The sequence below is a fragment of the Carlito syrichta genome, unplaced genomic scaffold, assembly GCF_000164805.1.
Source record: "Carlito syrichta isolate Samal-C Ts95f unplaced genomic scaffold, Tarsius_syrichta-2.0.1 Scaffold117951, whole genome shotgun sequence".
In the NCBI taxonomy this organism is placed as follows: domain Eukaryota; kingdom Metazoa; phylum Chordata; class Mammalia; order Primates; family Tarsiidae; genus Carlito; species Carlito syrichta.
The window spans coordinates 479,027-496,692 of record NW_007062047.1 but is presented as its reverse complement, the minus strand read 5'-3'; the positions used below and the strand labels follow the sequence as shown (position 1 = coordinate 496,692).

Sequence of the window (17,666 nt, the reverse complement as noted above, 5' to 3'; positions counted from 1 at the left end):
GTCCCAGCAACGTGAACTCCAGGGAGGCCTGTGGGACCTCTGCAAGCCTCAGTTTTGACATCTGTAGGCAGGATCCAGCGTTCAGGATCTGACAGCACCTCTGAGTCCACCGAAGACCTTACACTCCATAAATAGTCCTGTGATGCCACTGCATAATAACTGCGCATGGTGGCAGGAGTACGGTAGGCAGTCTAAGTAGAGGGAGTGCGGAAAGACGCCTATGGGGAGGAAAGTGGGGTGGGCAAGCAGGAGAGAATCAAGTTATAGGAAGACTACCTGGTGCAGAAGAGTAAGACCAAGCACAAGGATGGCCCCTCCCGACCAGCAGGAGTTCACAATGGATACAACGGGTGCTGAGTCCCAAATATACAAAACCCAAAGCCACACAGTCATCAGCCACAGCTGCAGGCTCCACCAAAGGCGAGAGTCCCCTCAGCCCGAGGTTCCTTCACCCTCTGGCCTTGAAATCCCATATCTAAGAAAAGTAAGTACAGGTGCAGCAGCTTATGCCTGCCATCCAGCACTCTGGGAGGCCAAGGAGGAAAGATCACTTGAGTCCAGGAGTTCAAGACCAGCCTGGGCAACACAGCGAGCCTTGTGGTAGCATGTGCCCATCATCCCAATTACTCAGGAGGCTGAGGTGGGAAGACCACCTGAAATGGAAGGTTCTAGATTGTGGTGAGCCATGAGGGCACCATGCACCAGCCTGGGCGATGGAGTGAAAACTTGACTCAAAAAAAGGGCAAAGAGAAAATGAGCTGTCCACTTCGATGCAGGTGTTTTAAGATGCATCCGTGCATGCAGTGGCTGCTCCTGTATTAAGTCACACAGGCTGGTTTTTGCCTTAGACAATTGCTGCTCACGGCATCCTGAAGCTGCCGTTGGGTCTTCCCCTTGGAGAACAGGTGAGGAAGTCCCTTGCTCCAGCCAGGCTGCTCAGAGGGGGCAAGTTGTACGTGTCTTGCCCCAGGTGGACCTGGGAGAGGGTGGCAGGAAGCACAGTCCACCAGCTTCTGCAAAGGAGGTAGAGCTCCTGGGAAGCCCCAGGGACAGGACCAGTCGCTCCCCAAACCTTCTTTCCTGGCCTCCTTCACCATGGCTGCCTCTCCCTTCCCGCTGCTAGAAGACCAGCACAGGCCAGGCCCAGAGAACCAAGTCGGGAGAGTCCACTGTCTGCTGGCCCTGCCTGTCCAGGGCCAGGGTCAGGATCACAGGGTGGACGCACCCCGGAGCCTTCCAGAAACTAAGACCACACCTCCATCCAAAGTAGGCATGTGACTAGCCACGTGTTCTGGGGCACGGTGGGGACTGCCCACCTCTCGCTCACCCAAAACAAGGCCTGTGTGTACAGCCCTAGGCAGCAAGGAGGAGGCCTGGCCTCCCCACCCCACTGGCCTCGGCAGCTGAGAAGGCCTGGCCTCCCCACCCCCCTGACCACAGCTTCCATGAAGAAGGCCTGACCTCCCCACCCCATCTGCCATGGCAGCAGTGAAGAAGGCCCGGCTTCCTCATCCTAATGGCCTCAACAGCCATGAAGAAGGCCTGGCCTCCCCACACACCCAGGAGAGTCTGTGCAGCTGCAGGGTGAGCCGCATACCAGTCACTACACAAGACAGAATTATGAAGTGCTGTGGAGAAGTGAGGGCCCAGGAGAGCCCACCTGACCCATCCGGAGGTGGAGGGGATGGAGGGTCCAGCACAGGTAGGTCAGAAGGGGCGGGGAACGCTGGGGGAAGCTGCAGGCAGAAGGAGCAGGCACCTCCGGGGGTCGTGCTGGATGCAAAATGCAGACCAAAGGAGGCCCTGAGCCTCAAAGTAGCTGCAGACACAGACTCCATTCCAGGAGCACAGCGGCCTCCAAAGGCAGCCTCTGAGGGCAGCCTCCAAGGGCGGCCTTCAAGGGCAGCCTCCAAGGGTTCCATCGCAGGGAACACAATCCTGTCCATCCTCTTAAACACCCCTCCCCCACCCCTGCACAGGTCGTTTCTCGAGGCCTTGCCCGCGGGGCTGACCACCATGCGGCAGCGGTCTGCCTTCCTGTCTGGACTAACTGAAACTCCGATCTATCTTCTTGGTTGACAGAAGGAGAACTGAGAGTCACGCCCCGTGGGACACCCTGACACTGGGGGGCCGACAAAGCCACTAGGGCTTCGACTTCCCAACTACACAACCCAACAGCTGGGACAAGGCCCAAGCATTTCCACACCCAGGCCATGGTTCCCAAAGTCTTGCCTGCACAGAATCATCCAGAGAGTTTAAGACGGCCAGGCCTGTGCCCAGCCCCCAGTCCAGCAGGGCTACATGTCCAAGGAGCCCCAGGTGGTCGAGTTCCAGTCTCACTTGGAGACCCATCCTCCAGAAGGAACCTGGGGTGCCCCTGTAGCACATACACACCAGGCTCTGCAGCTGGAGCTCAAGGCAAACCTGCAGAGACAGATTTTCTCGAGTGAGCAGATCTGCCCGGCTTTTACACCCGCGCGTGCCCGGCGCTGGAGCCCCGCGAGCCTTGGCAGGCAGTCGGGCACAGATTTCGCGAATCCCGGGCTTTGGAAGTGGGAAACGTGGCAGAATTCTCCAGTTTCGGCGACAGGACTCCAGAACAGTGACGCTGGGTGGCAAACACAACTCGGCGGCACATCAGACCTCAATCTGGCACACGCGTCGAGGCCACAGCCTGAGCCCGTCCGGAGGCCCCTGTGGTCCCACGTGTGGTGGGGCATGCACAGCCACCATCCCCCTCAGCAGACGCACTCCCAGAAGCCGACATTTCTGGTGAGGGGTCAGACACCATTCACTGTTTCCTAAGTCGCTAATCAGATCATGGCTGCCATAGTTCATGCGGCAGCCATCCCACATTTGAATAAGAAAAACAAAATAATGAGACCAAAACAATGGCACTGGTTTACAAGCATGCAAGTGGACAGAAGCAGCGTATTGGAGTCTGCCTGAACCCCTCGCGCCATGTCTGTATGAGGCTCCTTTTCCCCAAATCTTCTTGGATGGCGTTTGCTCCCAGGCAGCACAATCAGCCCCGCCCTGGGAGGGCTCGACAATCGGCCGTGTGTGAAATGATTTCCCCCATCTCTTTTGAGAAAACAGGAGGATGCGTCTGAAAACAATCTTGCTCCATTTTCCAGAATTTAAAAATGAGTTTCCAAATCTCCCCTGGGAGTTGCCCCTTGCGCCTCTCCAATAACGCCCCTCCCCCCATCCCCAGGCAAGAGAGAAAGAGGTCAGTTCTGAAACTGTCATCTCCTAGCATGTCACTTACACCTACAGTTAACCAGAGGAACAAGGAAGGAAATTTAGTATTTTTGAAAATCTGGATTAATATTATGTCAAGCCCTGGCAACATTTTTTTTCAAATGACTATAATTAGAGACACGCAAATTTTTCACTGGAAAAAAAAAAAAAAGGCAGGGAGCAAAAAATGCACCTAATTAAGGGAAGATGTTACTTTCATTAGACAGTACCGTGTGGTTTAATGCTTTTAAAGCTACGAAGACACACGGCTCCTTCAGAACTCAAGAACTCTCACCAAACAAGCCATGGCCCACACGTGTCACTTCTTATCAACGTTCCACAGGTATACCAGCTCAGTCCCCAGCTCCCCGGCACTGGGATGAGATCAGCCTCTGTATTTTGTCATAAACAATAAACTTAGAAAACTCATGTCAGGTGGGCCCTAGAGTGCTCATTTCCATGGAAATTCGTGTCCAGGCAGTTATTATACGGCCGTAACTTTGTCCCCACAACACATTTTTAATAACTAATTTTGGAAGCACATTTTGTTTAAATTGCAAGGCTTTGGTCCAGATTTGATAACCCAAAAGTTATCAAACTTTATGCTGAAAAGATCATGCAGAAGAGTGACTCTACCCAAGCATGGAAAGCCCAGCAGAGGGCCCTGCTGTGCATGTGCTTAATGCCACGGAATGTTCTGGAGTGGGCTGGGTCCTATGACTAACACCTGCTGGGAATGAAATCTTGACAAGCAAAAGAGGGCCAAGGGGAGAGGTCGGGGGTGTCAGGGGGGTGGGCAGAGGCAGAGACAAAAACAAGACCTTGGGTGAAGGAAGTACAGCCTGAGTTTCTCAGTATTTCCTGAAGCACCGAGGAGCTGGGCACTTGCACCTGGGCCACCCAGAAGCCAGGAAAGCTCAGATGAATTCCAGGAGACCTCTGCATCAACAATGACATCACATCCAGTGTCACAGAGGCAAGGACAACCTGGAATCTCAAAACAAGCCGGGATACATCAAGTACATGAGGGAAACTATTTTAAAAAAAGCATAAATCAGAATGTTTAAAACTCAGAAATGAGCTGATTAGAGAAAAAAGGAGATTTGAAAATGGAGGCAAAAGAACTAATGAAAGAATTAGAAATGAAATAGTCCAGGCACAGTGGCTAATGCTTGTGATCCTAGCTCTCTGGGAGGCTGAAGCAGGAGGATCACTTGAGCCCAAGAGGCCGAGGCTGAGGTGAGCTGCGATGGTGACACTATCCTCCAGCCTGGTTGAAAGAGCAAGACCCTGTCTCAAAAAAAAAAAAAAAAAAATCATTTCTGCAAATATGGGGAGAGGGAACGAACACAGAGTGGATAAAAGTGAACAGTGCCTTGGACGAGAAGGAGGAAAGATGTTACGTTCACACAAACTATGATGGGATGGAAAGAATTCACGAGAAAGTGACAGGTACAAAGACATAAGGAAGACTGCATCCACCCTGTGGCGTTCCCAGAGCCAGCAGAGGATGGAGCACACAGTGAAGGAAACCTGTGTGGAGGTTGCAGAACTCATGCAGTCACACACTAAGCAGCACACCAAGTCCACGGGAAAGGCAGCCACAGCACCAAGGCCAGGAAACCACCCCGCTTCAAAAAATGGAGGACAAACATTCCTAGGGGATGGGCACACAGCCAATGGGAGGGAGAGAAAGCCAGACGACCATCGGATTTTGACAAAAGATAACACTGTGTCAAAGAATGATAAAGACACCAGAGCAAAGGTGTGCAACTGGCCGAGGACTTGGCATCTGCCAGCCTGACCTTGAAGTTGGGCAAGGCCGTACACTAGCTGCTGCACACATGCCACTCAGGACACGCTTGCCGCTAGCACCTCCCAGGGTCTCTGCTGGGTGAGTTGCAGAAAGCCCGACTCTCGGGGTAGACATAGATGCAGACCTCCCAGTGTACCTAGGACTGCTTGAAGCACAAAGGAGACAGGCTGGGCCTCCCATGTGCTCCCATGTGCAGGCAGTGCCAGCATGGCCAGAGACAGGGGGAGTAGGGGAGTTCTGGAAAGCAGAAGCTGCTCACTGATTGTCATAGAGGCTTGTTTTTTGTTTTGTTTTTTTTAAGTCAGAATCTCACTCTGCCCCTCAGGCTAGAGTGCAGTGGTCTAATCGCAGCTCACTACAGCCTCAATCTTCCAGGCTCAGGCAATCCTTCTGCCTCAATCTCCCGAGTAACTGGGACTACAGGCCCCACTGTGCCCAACTAACTTTTTTAATTTTTTATAGAGATAAGGTCCCCCTATGTTGCCCAGGCTGATCCCCAACCACAGGGATCAAGCAATCCTCCTGCCTTGATCTCCCAAAGTGCTGGGTCCTAGATTATAACTGGGAGTAAAAAGAGATTACTTCCAATTCCCAGCTCAGGGGAGAAAAGGCAGAGAAGGAACAACTACTGGTTAATTTAAATGGTACAGAGGAAACCAACAGAAAATAGTCCCCCAAAAGAGAAGACAAGAGTATTATAAAAACCTTAAAGGCATCAAAATGAAAAATACAAATCTAACAAAAAATACAGATCATCTTCACAAATGCCCAGAGGTATACCAAAAGAGATGGAAAGTAGGATAACAAACACATGACCTATGCAGTATTCTTGTTAAAAACAAAAAAACAAAAAAAAAAACCGAATATATCAAACTTCAAGTCACCAGTTTATAGGAAGTAGAGGGAAAAAAACACACCAATACCACAGGAATGCAATCAGCAGAATTGTCTGAAGACCCGCACAGGACAAAGCCCAGTGACTTCAACAAATAACGAGGCTGAGACCCACAGATGAAAAAAGGCCTTGAAAGATGGACCAACTGACCGATGGCAAGGTGTAGATCCTGTCTGGCTCCTTTCAAATATTTACATATCTGTTTACATATTTAAATGTACTTTTGATGGGGAAACTGAGTCGTGGCTGTTTATAACCCTGTGGAATTGGAAGAGTTGAGATATCGGCATCCCCTCGTGTTCAGAAGAGGAAGTCTGCACACTGGGGCTGACCCTGAATTTGCAGGTGAAATGTCACAGGACGAGGTTGGCAGGGATGTGCCTAAGTGCAGAGGCTGCCGGTGGTGGGTGACACAGGAGGGTTCCTATGCCTCTTTGCAATGTTCTCATAAATTAAAATACACATTCTTTTTAAAGGTCAATCCCTCCATGTAGAAATAAAATGGCTGCTAATAAATCTTTTAAAAGCCAGGGCACAGCCCATGGGCTCTCTACTGCTTTTTAAAATGTAAACAAGGTCTATTTAAATGTAGACCCTGATATGCTCACCCAAAACAACAGGTGCCAAACAAGGATAATTACACTAGATAAAGGAATCTCAGGCCCAGAGCAAGTGCAGGAAATCAACTCATGTCATGAATCCTTAAGAACCCCACCTGTATACCCACATCTGGTTACACACACCTGGACACCCACGCCTGGTTACCCATATCTGAATACCCACACCTAGACATACCCACACCTAGACACTCCCTCCTGGATGAGTAATGAGAATCGTCAACCCACACCTGCTGGGCACTCAGGACTTCCTTGACTCTCCACCAGACTGTGGTCACTGAGGACGCCCTCCTATCCACACCCAGGGGCACCACCTTCTGTCCCTAGGCAGCCTTCACCAGACTACTTCCTGAGCACCAGAACCAGTCAGTCCTTCCCCAGGGCCCAAGAACTGGCAGAGAACCGTCCAGTCCCCCAGCAACTCCAAGTCGGTTCTTATTCTGGGGGATCCTTCACTTGACACTTGGCACCTCGTGGGACTAAGATGCAAAGTCAGATGCAGTCACCCTGATGCCCTCTCCACGGACCCCTCACCTAGGCCAGTCACAGTAAAGGAGAGTTGAAACATGGCACACAATGGGACCAATGGTAGGGCTGGTGGGATGGATGGTAGGACTGATGGTAGGACTGGTGGACAGTGAGACCAACAGTAGCCCTGGGGGTGGCTAAGCGGCACCTTGCCAGATGCAAAATGCCATCGGAGTGACAAAGCAACTAAGAAAACCGAAGTTGGGCAAGAAGATGAAGGCATTCAAAACCTCAAGAAAGGCCAGAGCACGTCCAGCGTGGACCCCTGAACTGTCCCTCTCAGATGTGAAAGGGCAGTCTAGGTCCTTCTAGAAAAAACTGTTTGACCCTGACAGGCTAATACCACACACTGACACTTTTGGGGCTCCTGAAGTGAGGATACCTGTGGTGGTCCTCAGCCTCCATCAGGGCCTCCCACCAGCCCCTGGGCTGAAATCACAAAGATCAGGAAGAGGGACAGCAGCTCAGGTGCAGCTCTGGGAGGTTCAGAAGGCCGGCAGTGCCTCCAGCCTCCACCGTCCCCACTCTACCTCCTCCCTGCTGGCCCCTAAACCTCCTGTTTCTCCTCCCGTCTCTCCTTCCTGTCTTCCACCTCTTCCTCTCCATGACCTGCCCCCTCTCACCCCCGTGACCTCCCTCTCTCCCCCTCCCTCAAGACCAGGACATGGAACTGAGATAAATCCAAATTACACTGATTTCCATGAGACCCTCCACTGGCATCTCAGTTCTTTCTGGACTCTTGGGCCGAGGTCTTGAGAGAAACAGAGGTAAAGCCCCAGGAATATTCTCGCCACACCCCCAAAGCTCCCATGATCCCTATGAACAGATGCACAAATCCCTGGGGCACAGGCAGTTTAGGAATACTGCAGGAAACAGAGGAGGCCATGCAGGACTTCCACCAGGCCAGGCAGTAGTTAGGGTGCCCTGACTACCTGCCTGCACCCCACTCCACCCGCCCGTGTCCCACATAGCCAACCTGCCCACTCACCCGACTGCCAGTAACCTTCATGGCCCCCATAGGCCTGGGCCTCCCATGGCCCTGCATGTGGGGAGGGGGCACCCAGGGCCCACCCTACCTGTCCTGCCCCGCAGGGCCCACCCCACCCTCACCAGCCCATACTCCATGTGGCCTTGTCCATCTGCCCATCCGCCCATGACCCCATGGGCATGTCCAGTCTGCCGGTGACCCGCACAGAGGCCCAATCCACTGGAGACCCCAAGGCGTGCCCCACCTGTTCTGTCCTGTAGGGATGCCCACCCTCTGTCTCCCTAGAAGTCAGTGGTTCTGGAACTAAGGGGATCTTTCTAAATACTATCCCTTGAAAATGCTGGAATGTAAATTGGGCAACACATTCAGATGTACTAAAAAGCCTCACACACCCTCTACATATGCTGGTTTATTTTAAAAAGGGAAGGGAGGGAGTTCTCTTTCATCAAAGAGATGCTTTCGAGTTCAGCTAAAAACTTACCATCTACTATTTTGCTGTGACAAGTACACAGACCACACTGAAATAAGCAGAGGAACACTAAACGCCCCGTTAAGCATTCTCGTTAGCCACACGAGTGACCCATTTTAGATTAAGTATCCTGATTTAATTTAAGTGATGAAAATCCCAAAAACCAGTCCACTCGGTGTTTTACCAGCCAATCAAATATCACACATTTCCTAAATTGAAAATCTTTCCAGGGTACATTCTCGCAGTATCAGCCATTGAAAAGGAAATCTGCATTGTGAAAACTGGGGTGGAAATACATTTAAAACATTTGTTAAGCTGAAAACCTTATCACTTAAAAAGTGCCCAAGCCGGGTGTGGTGGTTCACGCCTGTCATCCCAGCATGTTGGGAGACCGAGGCAAGAGGATTGCCTGAGCCCAGAGGTTCAATATCAGCCTGGGCAACCTGGCAAGACCTCATCTCTACAATAAATCAAAAGATAAGCCAGGCATGGTGGCAAGCACCTGTGGTTCCAGCTACTTGGGAGGTTGAGGCAGAAGGATTGCCTGAATCCAGCAGTTTGAGACTGCAGTGGCCATGAGCATGCCACTGCAATCCAGCCTGGGCAAGAGAGTCAGACTCTGACTCAGGAAAAAAAAGCACAAAGTGCCCATACCACCTTTATTCCAGTCTTCCTAAGTAGAATTCTTGGGGCTTGTTAAAACATGGTCATGCTTTCTTTGTAAGCCTGCACTGGCTGGCACACAGAATAACAGACAGCCAGTGTCTCAACCACCGCCCACACCCCTAAATCTCCAGTGAATGGTCTCCCCAGAAGCCAGGTGGGTCCTTCCTCTAAAAAGAAGAGACACATTAGCTTCCAAAATTCCCTGTGATAAGGTTCCTTTGTTCTAACCCCATCAAGTGACTCCCCTGCCGGAGAGCCTGCAAAGCTATTATATTTAAATTATGGGGAAGAATTTCTAGCACCCTTTGAAATACCAAGTTGGGGGTAAGCCCAATTCCTTTAGCCATCCTGCCCTGCAGACAATGTCAAAATACCCCTGAAGGATAGTTTTCCAGCTTCTTTATTTTTCCGCTTATAGTTTTCCAGCTTCTTTATTTTCCCACTTGCCTTTTTTTCTACATAATCAGGGACTAGGCATTCCCGGGCCACCAGACACACCTTGTCCTGAGTGGCAGGATTCTGCCCGGTGACAGCTCAGGGCCCTTCGCTGCCTGCTGACTGGGAGTGGGGTATCCAGGGAAAATCCCCAAATGGCCCCGGCCACCAGGACTGCAGATCTGCTGCTGTGTTGGCTTCAACGAGTAAAATGACACACACAGGGCATATACACACTGCTACACACCAGGCTTATACACTTTACTAAATACTCAACATCTGTGAACAAGCAAAGAATCAACGGGCACCTGTTGCCCTCCCCAATGAGGAGCCCACGAAAACTGCAGCCTTGGACTTCACACCAAGGACACATGGGCCTGGGCTTGCTCTAAACACATGACACAGGTGATGCACGCACAGGGAGACTGGCGCTTTTCCATTTCCCAAGTCACTTCTCTGAGTAGACTACTTGGTAGGACTACATTTACAAAGATCTCCTGGCACAGCATGATGGGATTACTCCTGTGACTGAGAGAGAGAGACCCAGGTGCCCTGGACATTGTCTGAGCTAAGCTTTCTCCCCAGGGATCTGGCGGGCTCTGATCCCTTATTATGACCAAGCCCCGCCCGCTCTTCCAGATTTAACTCAGGACCCAGAACCTCCAGAGAACCAGTCACTCTACTCAACAAGGGGCTCCTGGAAATGATGGCACCCAGCGTCACAGGCTCCTGCCTTAGACACCATCGTCAGGACAGGACAGGTAAAACAATGTTTGCAACCAGGAGCTGGGGAGCCCCAGTGCTATGTCCACCACCTCACCCCATGGACCGCGGTCCATCTCAAATGCGCCATCAAGGTATGACTGCATCACGACCAGAGGGAAAGGGCAGGTGAAGGGCAGTCAGATGAGGGCAAGCCAGAGTGGACAAGTGTCCAGTGTCACCAAGGGAAGGGGGCCTCAGGGCATGTCCTTTGTTCTCATGGCCTCAGCCCAGAGGCTGCAACCTGCGGGCACAGCATAGCCTTCCCAGGCGAGATCCCAAGGGGCCAGCAGGTGTCCTCAGCCTCCAACTTCCTGTCCATTTGTCTTACTCTGACACCCAGTTGAGTATCATGCTGCACAATCTGTTCTGTGGCTGGGCCCCCACCCCAGCAGATCAATAACCCATTTGGGCTGTGGATTCTTCATCGGCTGAAATTGTGAACGCAGCGCTGGTGTTCGAGTCCCCGGCACTCGTGAGAACACTCCACCGGCAGTAGCCGGCAGAGACGAGATGGCTACTTACTTCCCATTTCCAAGCAGGCCCTTAAGGGTTATCAAGCCGCCAGAGCTGGGCAGGCGCAAGAAGCACTTCAAAACGACGAGGGTCTGGCCTCCTCCTGCCTACAGCCAAGGCCTGATAACCAGCTCTGGTGACACAGTGAAGTCTTTCCAGCCCTTCCAATTAGAGAATCTTCCCTTAAAAAAAATCTCCATTTCCTTCTGCGGCAATGCAAACTCCAGGCATTTTGCTCTTCCCTCACTGGCACACTGCAAATATTTGAGGACTGTCATCCGCCAAGCCTCGCCAACCTCGCCTTCGCCAGGCTTAATAAATCCAATTTCTTCCTTTCCCAGGCTCTCACCAACCCGGGTCCTTCCCACACCCAGCGTCCACACTGTTCTGAGAAAAACATAAAGCACACCCTGAAAATGGCCTGATGGGGAAGGGACAGGGCGGTCTGCCAGGACACACATCCTCAAGAACACTGGACTCCGCGAGGCCCCAGTGCTTCCAGAAGCCACAGAGCTTCTGAGTTGTGCTCGATGTCTCTCGTGGGTCTGACCCTAGAGAAATTCAGTCACCCACCATCATAGCTAAGTCAGGTTCGAGTCAATGTAGCCTATGGACAACTGAGGACCAAGCCCAGCAGAGTCCAGCACCAGCCTCCCCCTCCCCCACCCCCATGAAGCAGGCCTCCTCCCTTCCATCCCATCGACTCCACCCACTGCTCGCTGCTCCCTCCTCCCCTCCTCCACCTCCCTAGCGCCCACACATGGTCCAGCCATGGGTGCACAAAGTCACTACACACCCTAATGCCAGGCCCTCCACCCCAAGACCCTGCTGTCCCTGGCCCAGTGCTCCACCAAGACCCAGCCCTCACCCTGGGCTAACAACCTAAGAGCCTCCACAGACCTCCCCCAGACCCCCAGCACAGCTTGTGCTCACAGCCTCTCTCACAACCGCCCACAAAAACCTGAATGTCCATGGAAGGATCACGATGAGCAGATGTGGGCCATCCATACAGCCAAGGCCCATTCAGCCTCAAAAAGGAAGGAAATGCTGGCTGGGCTCAGTGGCTCACACCTGTAATCCCAGCACTTTGGGAGGTTGAAGCGGGAGGATCCCTTCAGCCTAGGAGTTCGAGACCAGTCTGGGCAACAATAGTGAGACCTTTCCTCTATGAAAATATGAATAAGTAAACAAAATTTTTTAAAATATTTTTTAAAATTTTAAATATTGAAAATCTTGTTACAACATGCATGAACCTTGAGAGTTTTTACTAAGTGAAATAAACCAGTTGGAAAAAGATGAAAACTGTACAATTCCATTTATATGAGGTACCTGGAATAGTCAAATGCCAGAACAGAAAGTGGGCCGGTGACTGCCAGGGCTGGGTGAAGGAGGGGAGTGGTTGTTTAAAGGGTAGGAGCTTATTTTACAAGATAGTTCCGAGGTTGGGCTCACAGCAAAGAGTGCACTTAGCACTGTTGTTATACACTTAAATTGCTTAAGATCATGTATATTAAGTGTGTTTTCTTAAAATTAAAAAAAAAAGAAATCTCTCTCTTGGTCTTGGCTGTTCACAGCAATACTTGACCTGGGCCTCGTGTACTGGGGCAGCCGGGGAAGTCGGCCTAGGACAGAGAGCAGGCGGCCCCAGAAGGTTAGCCTGGCACCTCCTGGGTCAGGCCCATCTCAACTGGGCAAGCAAGCCTTCCTCATCATCTGGACCAGACCTAACCCTAGACTCAGCCTCCCCCAACACTCCTTGTGGCCAAGCAGAGCAATCCTGGCCCACCCCATCCCCACCAACTCCCCAGCCAGTCCCCCAGGGTCCCCACTCCATCCCCCACCCAGGGACCCAGTCCCTCCTCAAGACTCTACTCCATCCCCTCCCAGACCGCACTCCTCCATAATCCTGCTATCTCACTCCCCCAGCAGAAGCCGCAATTCCCCCCCTCACAGGTGCACACACTCACCAAGATTTGCTCTCCCGTGGACCCTATACTGATGCCTTATCTCCATCAGCTGCCTCAGGACCTAAGTTCCTCCCTGTAAGGCCCTGCTGGAGCACTCTGCACTAAGAACCACCGTGTCCTGCTTGGAGTCCTCCCCACCCCACCTCTGTACCACGAGAGGACCCTGGCACTGGGGTCAACGAGCCTTTGTTCAACTGAATCCAGAATGTTCACAGAACTTCTATTACATACCAGTGCTGCAGAGGGGAGATGCCGCATCAGCACCTACCAGCACCTGCATCAGCCAAGGGTGATGGACACACTGGCTCCCTGGGCTCCTTCCTCTTGGGATTTCTTTTCTTTTTTGAGTCAGAGTCTCACTTTGTCACCCAGACTAGAGTGTAGTGGCATGCTCACAGTCACTGTAGACTTGACCTGCTGGGCTCAGGCGATCCTTCCTCCTCAGTCTTCTAAGGAGCTGGAACCATAGGCATATGCCAACATGCCCGTATAATTTTTTGACTTATTGTAAAGATAAGGTCTCACTAAGTTGCCCAGGTTGGTCTCGAACCCCTGGACTCCAGCAATCCTCTCGTCTCCACCTCCCAAAGTGCTGGGATGGCAGGTGTGAGCCACCTTGCCCAGCTCATTCGGGTTTTCACAACCTCTTGGTAAGGTTGTTGGGTTCCTGGACCTGGTGAGCTCCACGCACTTACTCTCATCCTCCTGGAAGAAAAGGGCATGGCAGACCTTCTCCCAACCTGCCCTCATCCAGAGGCTGCGCCCCCTGTGGGGAGTGGCCTGCGATGAGGCTAACTAAAAAGAGGACTGGGCAGAGATGTGGCACTGCCAACACCCGGGCTGGACACTGAAAGCACATGCTTCCTCTTAATAGGGTCGGATGACCACACCCTTTCCAAGGGTTGCCTAGAGAAGCAGACAGAAGAACCCAGGAGGCCAGCCTAATGGTGGTGTCCCTGAGTCCTGAGGGCTCCATGTGCCCCAGGCAGAGCCTGCTTCACCCCCAAAACTCCACGGTCCTCACTCCCTTTCCTCAGATGCAGATGACGCTCAGGGAGAGGCTGGGGCCACACAGAGCCAATGCCCCTCCTGAGCCTTCAAGAGCGACATGGCTTCAGCCTTAAGTAAATCCTGCCAAAATGTTGAAGGCCTGGCTGTCAGAAAGGTGCGCACAGCGGTGCTGGGAGAAAGTACGTCGAGACCAAACACCCACGGAGGCACAAGAGAAAGGTGGATGGAGGAGGTGACTGGTGTGCTGCTTCTGGTGCAGAGACCCTCCAAGATGCATGAGTCTGGGGGAAAATAAGTTCAAGTTCAACCTCCAAGACCAACGGATCCCATCTCTTAACAAAAGCGAAATACATCTCAAGACAAAAGAAAATACAGTTTATTTCATTTCAAAGCAGCCAAATCAGGACTCACTGGTACTGTGAGCAAGATCACAGAAACACAGGCAAATCCCACAGCTCGGGGAGGTTTCACCTCCTCAGGTGCCTGGCACACCCCACACTGCAGGGCCCTCTACGAAAACCACCCTCTGATGTTTAGAGCAATCACACCCAGAGCAAGCATGAGTCCCCTTCCAGGGAAAATAGTTAATGGCTAATGTACACTGAGGATGTCTTGTGCCGTGCCCTGGTAAAGGTCTATGCGTAGTGACACGTTTACTGGCACAGAGAGGTTAAGGAATTTGCCAGAATTAGTGAGTGACAAAACCAGGAGGAAACCCTCAAACACAAGAGGGTTGAGCAACATACGCGGAGCCCTCCACCAGGAGCCCTGGGTATAACACATGGGCCTGCACATGTCATCTGCCCAGCTCACTCACATTCACCAGGCCCACAGGCTGGCAGTGAGACCTCAAAGGCCAGCACAAGTTGAACAGCACAGGCCCATCTAAAGGGTCTTCAGTTCTTCAAAGAAACCGAAAATAAAGCTCTTGATCAAAATTCTCAATTTTTAAATACAGCCCCAATGTTTTCTGAGAAGCGTCATGTGGGCCGAATTAAACATGCCCCGGGCTACAGTCTCACAGTTGCCTGCTATCCTTCAAGAGTCTTAAGTCCCAAGATGAGCAGCGTCCAGCTTTGCCGACAGCCCCGCGCAGCCTGGCTGCCTCACATGGGCGCTCCACGTGCAGCCATGACAACGCCGCTTTGCCCTCGCAGCCAGCTTCTGAGCTGCACCTCCCTTCCAGGTCCTCCTCACCTGGACTAGCAGCAGGGAAGATACTGGATCAAGTTACTGAAGCTGCCCAGAAAATCCTCATGCTCGGACTCCTGCAAATGTCACTCAGTCCCACTTTTTAGAAGTTGCCACACACGAATGTAGCAACATGCGGGCCTTCCCACGGCCCAGTCTGCCAGCTCCCAGACCCATGCGGGAGAGACAGGCCACAGCCCTGACCAGGACCGCTGGCCTCCTCGTGCAGCCGGCCCCCAGTATCCGCTGGACCCCGCGGCTGGCTTCCTGTGTCCTTTAACCAGCTGGAGGAGATGTGAGGAAATGAGTCAAAGCCCGGGTGGTTCGGGAGGGCTGTCGCCCGTGCCGGATTCGTTACCACAACAGCAGCTGCCCACACGCAGACCCAGAGAAGCGGAGCTTCTTGGGGAGAAGAAAGGCCCGAGGGGTACATTGCCATGGCTTCTCACCCTGCTCACCCGGGGAAGCAGCCAGGGATCAGCCTTCACCAGGTTTTCTCCTTGTCTTGGCGAGCCTGCGATGCTAAGCCCTCTCTCCTTCCTGGAGTGGGAGAGGGATTTCAGCTGACTCTAACTGTCCTGCTGGGGGCAGCTGATCTCCCCAGCAGCTGATCTCCGTCTCTGAGGGCCCCTGGTCAGTGAGACCGCTGACACCAAGGCCTCCCCCCCAGGTCAAGCACCTGCACCCTCCTCCAAGGTCTGATTTAATGAATCCTGCTTCTGAGAATCCTTCCCTGAAACTGCGAGCATGCCAGCCAACACATCAGCTCAAGGATCGCGAGACAGGCCATTCTAAGCCTTTCTCACCAACATCAAGAAGGTGGTGCCCTCGGTCCCAGCACCTGGACAGTGCCTGGCACAGCGTAAACGTTCAGGGACTGTTTATGAATGAATCTTACTGACACCGGATCTGGTAAGTTGTGTAGGTAGACATTCAGCAAGGCCAGGCCTGAGCCCAGTCTCCCTCCACCTGGGGTCTTATCCTCAGCAGCTTCTCCAGCTATAAAAACAGTGGGGTGGCAACAGAATGACCCCTGGGCTTACTGGAAAAGGCAGGTGAGGCACCAGTCCAATTAAGCAACAGCCGTCCTCAACACACAGACACCTGAAATGTAGGTACTTCATACAGCTTGTTGCAAGCTCACTACACATGGGATTTACAACATCAAAGAAAATTGTGTGGAGAGTGGGAAGACCGGAGTAGGGATAACGGGCCCTCTGGGATCTCTGCAGGGGACGCTATTACAGGCAGATGACCCGGGGCTGTGACTCTGGCCAGTAGGAACACAAGGTGTGATTCACTATTCCTGACAGGTCATCCTGCTGGGCACAAAGGGGCAGGGATGAGGGTCACCGCAGAGTTGCCCCCTCCCCACGGGCAATGCAGAAGAGGATGTGGGCATAGAGAGGCAGCAGGACCATCAGCCCCCTGCTTTGGCAGAGGAAGGCCGCTGGCTACACCGTGTACCAGGGGCCCCCGGCACTGAGACTGAGGAATCTCCAAAGAGCAGAAAGGGCAGGAGCGAACTGGAGGAGGGTTGAGTCTGTGCCCCAGCACCACAGGGGACTCTGGACCCACAGGCTCCTTTCAGAGGCAGATGCTTCCCTGCTCTCCCCAGCACCGTGACCTGCCTGAAGCGCGCAGCCCCTGCCTGGCAGAGAACAGAGAAGCCAGCAGAGCCAGGCTGGTCCCTGCACCACACTGCCCCCCAGGAGGCAGACCTGAAAAGTCCCTCTGCCAAACACCCTGGATGGAGCAGACTAGCTGCCAGGAAGGAAGCCTGCAGGCGTTTAGTTGTTAAAAAGGGAACTACTCATGGGGTCTTTCTGGTGTCTTGCTAGTCCAGTTCACAGACCTCAGCTGCCATTCAAAAGACCAAGCCACAAACAAAGCCCAAACAAGTCATCCTAAGCCAGCGATCAAATCCCCCAAGAAATCAAACACGCTCTCTGACCCGCCGCCCTCCCAGCTCAGGGGGCCCAGTGCCGGCCTCCTCCCCCTGGACGGCCTCATGACCCTAGCGGGACCGGATCTAGGGAGCTGGGCGCGTGGAAGAAGGTCCTAGGACAGTGCTCGAGGCTCCCCTGCGCGAACGGCCGCTCGAACCCGCTCCCCACCCTAGCACCACCAGACAGCAGGGCGTGTTTTAAACTGACCCCGGGCGGGAGTCCGGCTCGGGACCGGTCGCGCGACCCGCACCGCGCGCACCTGCGGCTCCTGAAAAGCGGGACCGAAGGCGAGAAGCCAGCGGGAGTGGGGCCCCAGGAGCCCGGGTCCCACGCGGGGGTGACCGACTTCCCCAGCGGCTCCGAGATTCCAAAGGGGTCTGCGCAAAGTTCCACCTGCCACCCCCGCCTCGGACTCAACCTTCGCAAGTCACGCAGGCTCCCGCGACTTCAGGTCGCCGCACCGGGACGGGTGACGAGCATGCTGCGCTGCCTCCCTGCTCCCGGGAGCGGTGGCAAGGGGAGGGATCGGGGCCCCAGTCGCGAGAGGTCCGCGCCCCAGTGCTGCGGTCCACGCGCCTGCCGAGGTGTTCCCGTGGCCACCGCCCCCGAGCCG

General features: G+C 53.2%; 1 protein-coding gene across 1 annotated transcript in view; it reads right to left on the bottom strand.

The window, feature by feature from the left end:
* Positions 1–2,018, bottom strand: part of KIT (KIT proto-oncogene receptor tyrosine kinase) — a 52,852-nt gene extending 50,834 nt beyond the window's left edge. Inside the window, exons 1-3 of the mRNA XM_021707432.1 lie at positions 1,970–2,018; positions 1,661–1,773; positions 864–976 (exon numbers count right to left, since the gene is read on the bottom strand). Of these exons, the coding sequence (XP_021563107.1) occupies positions 864–976; positions 1,661–1,773; positions 1,970–2,018 (275 nt within the window). The remainder of the gene's footprint in view (positions 1–863; positions 977–1,660; positions 1,774–1,969) is intronic.
* Positions 2,019–17,666: the final 15,648 nt, after the last annotated feature.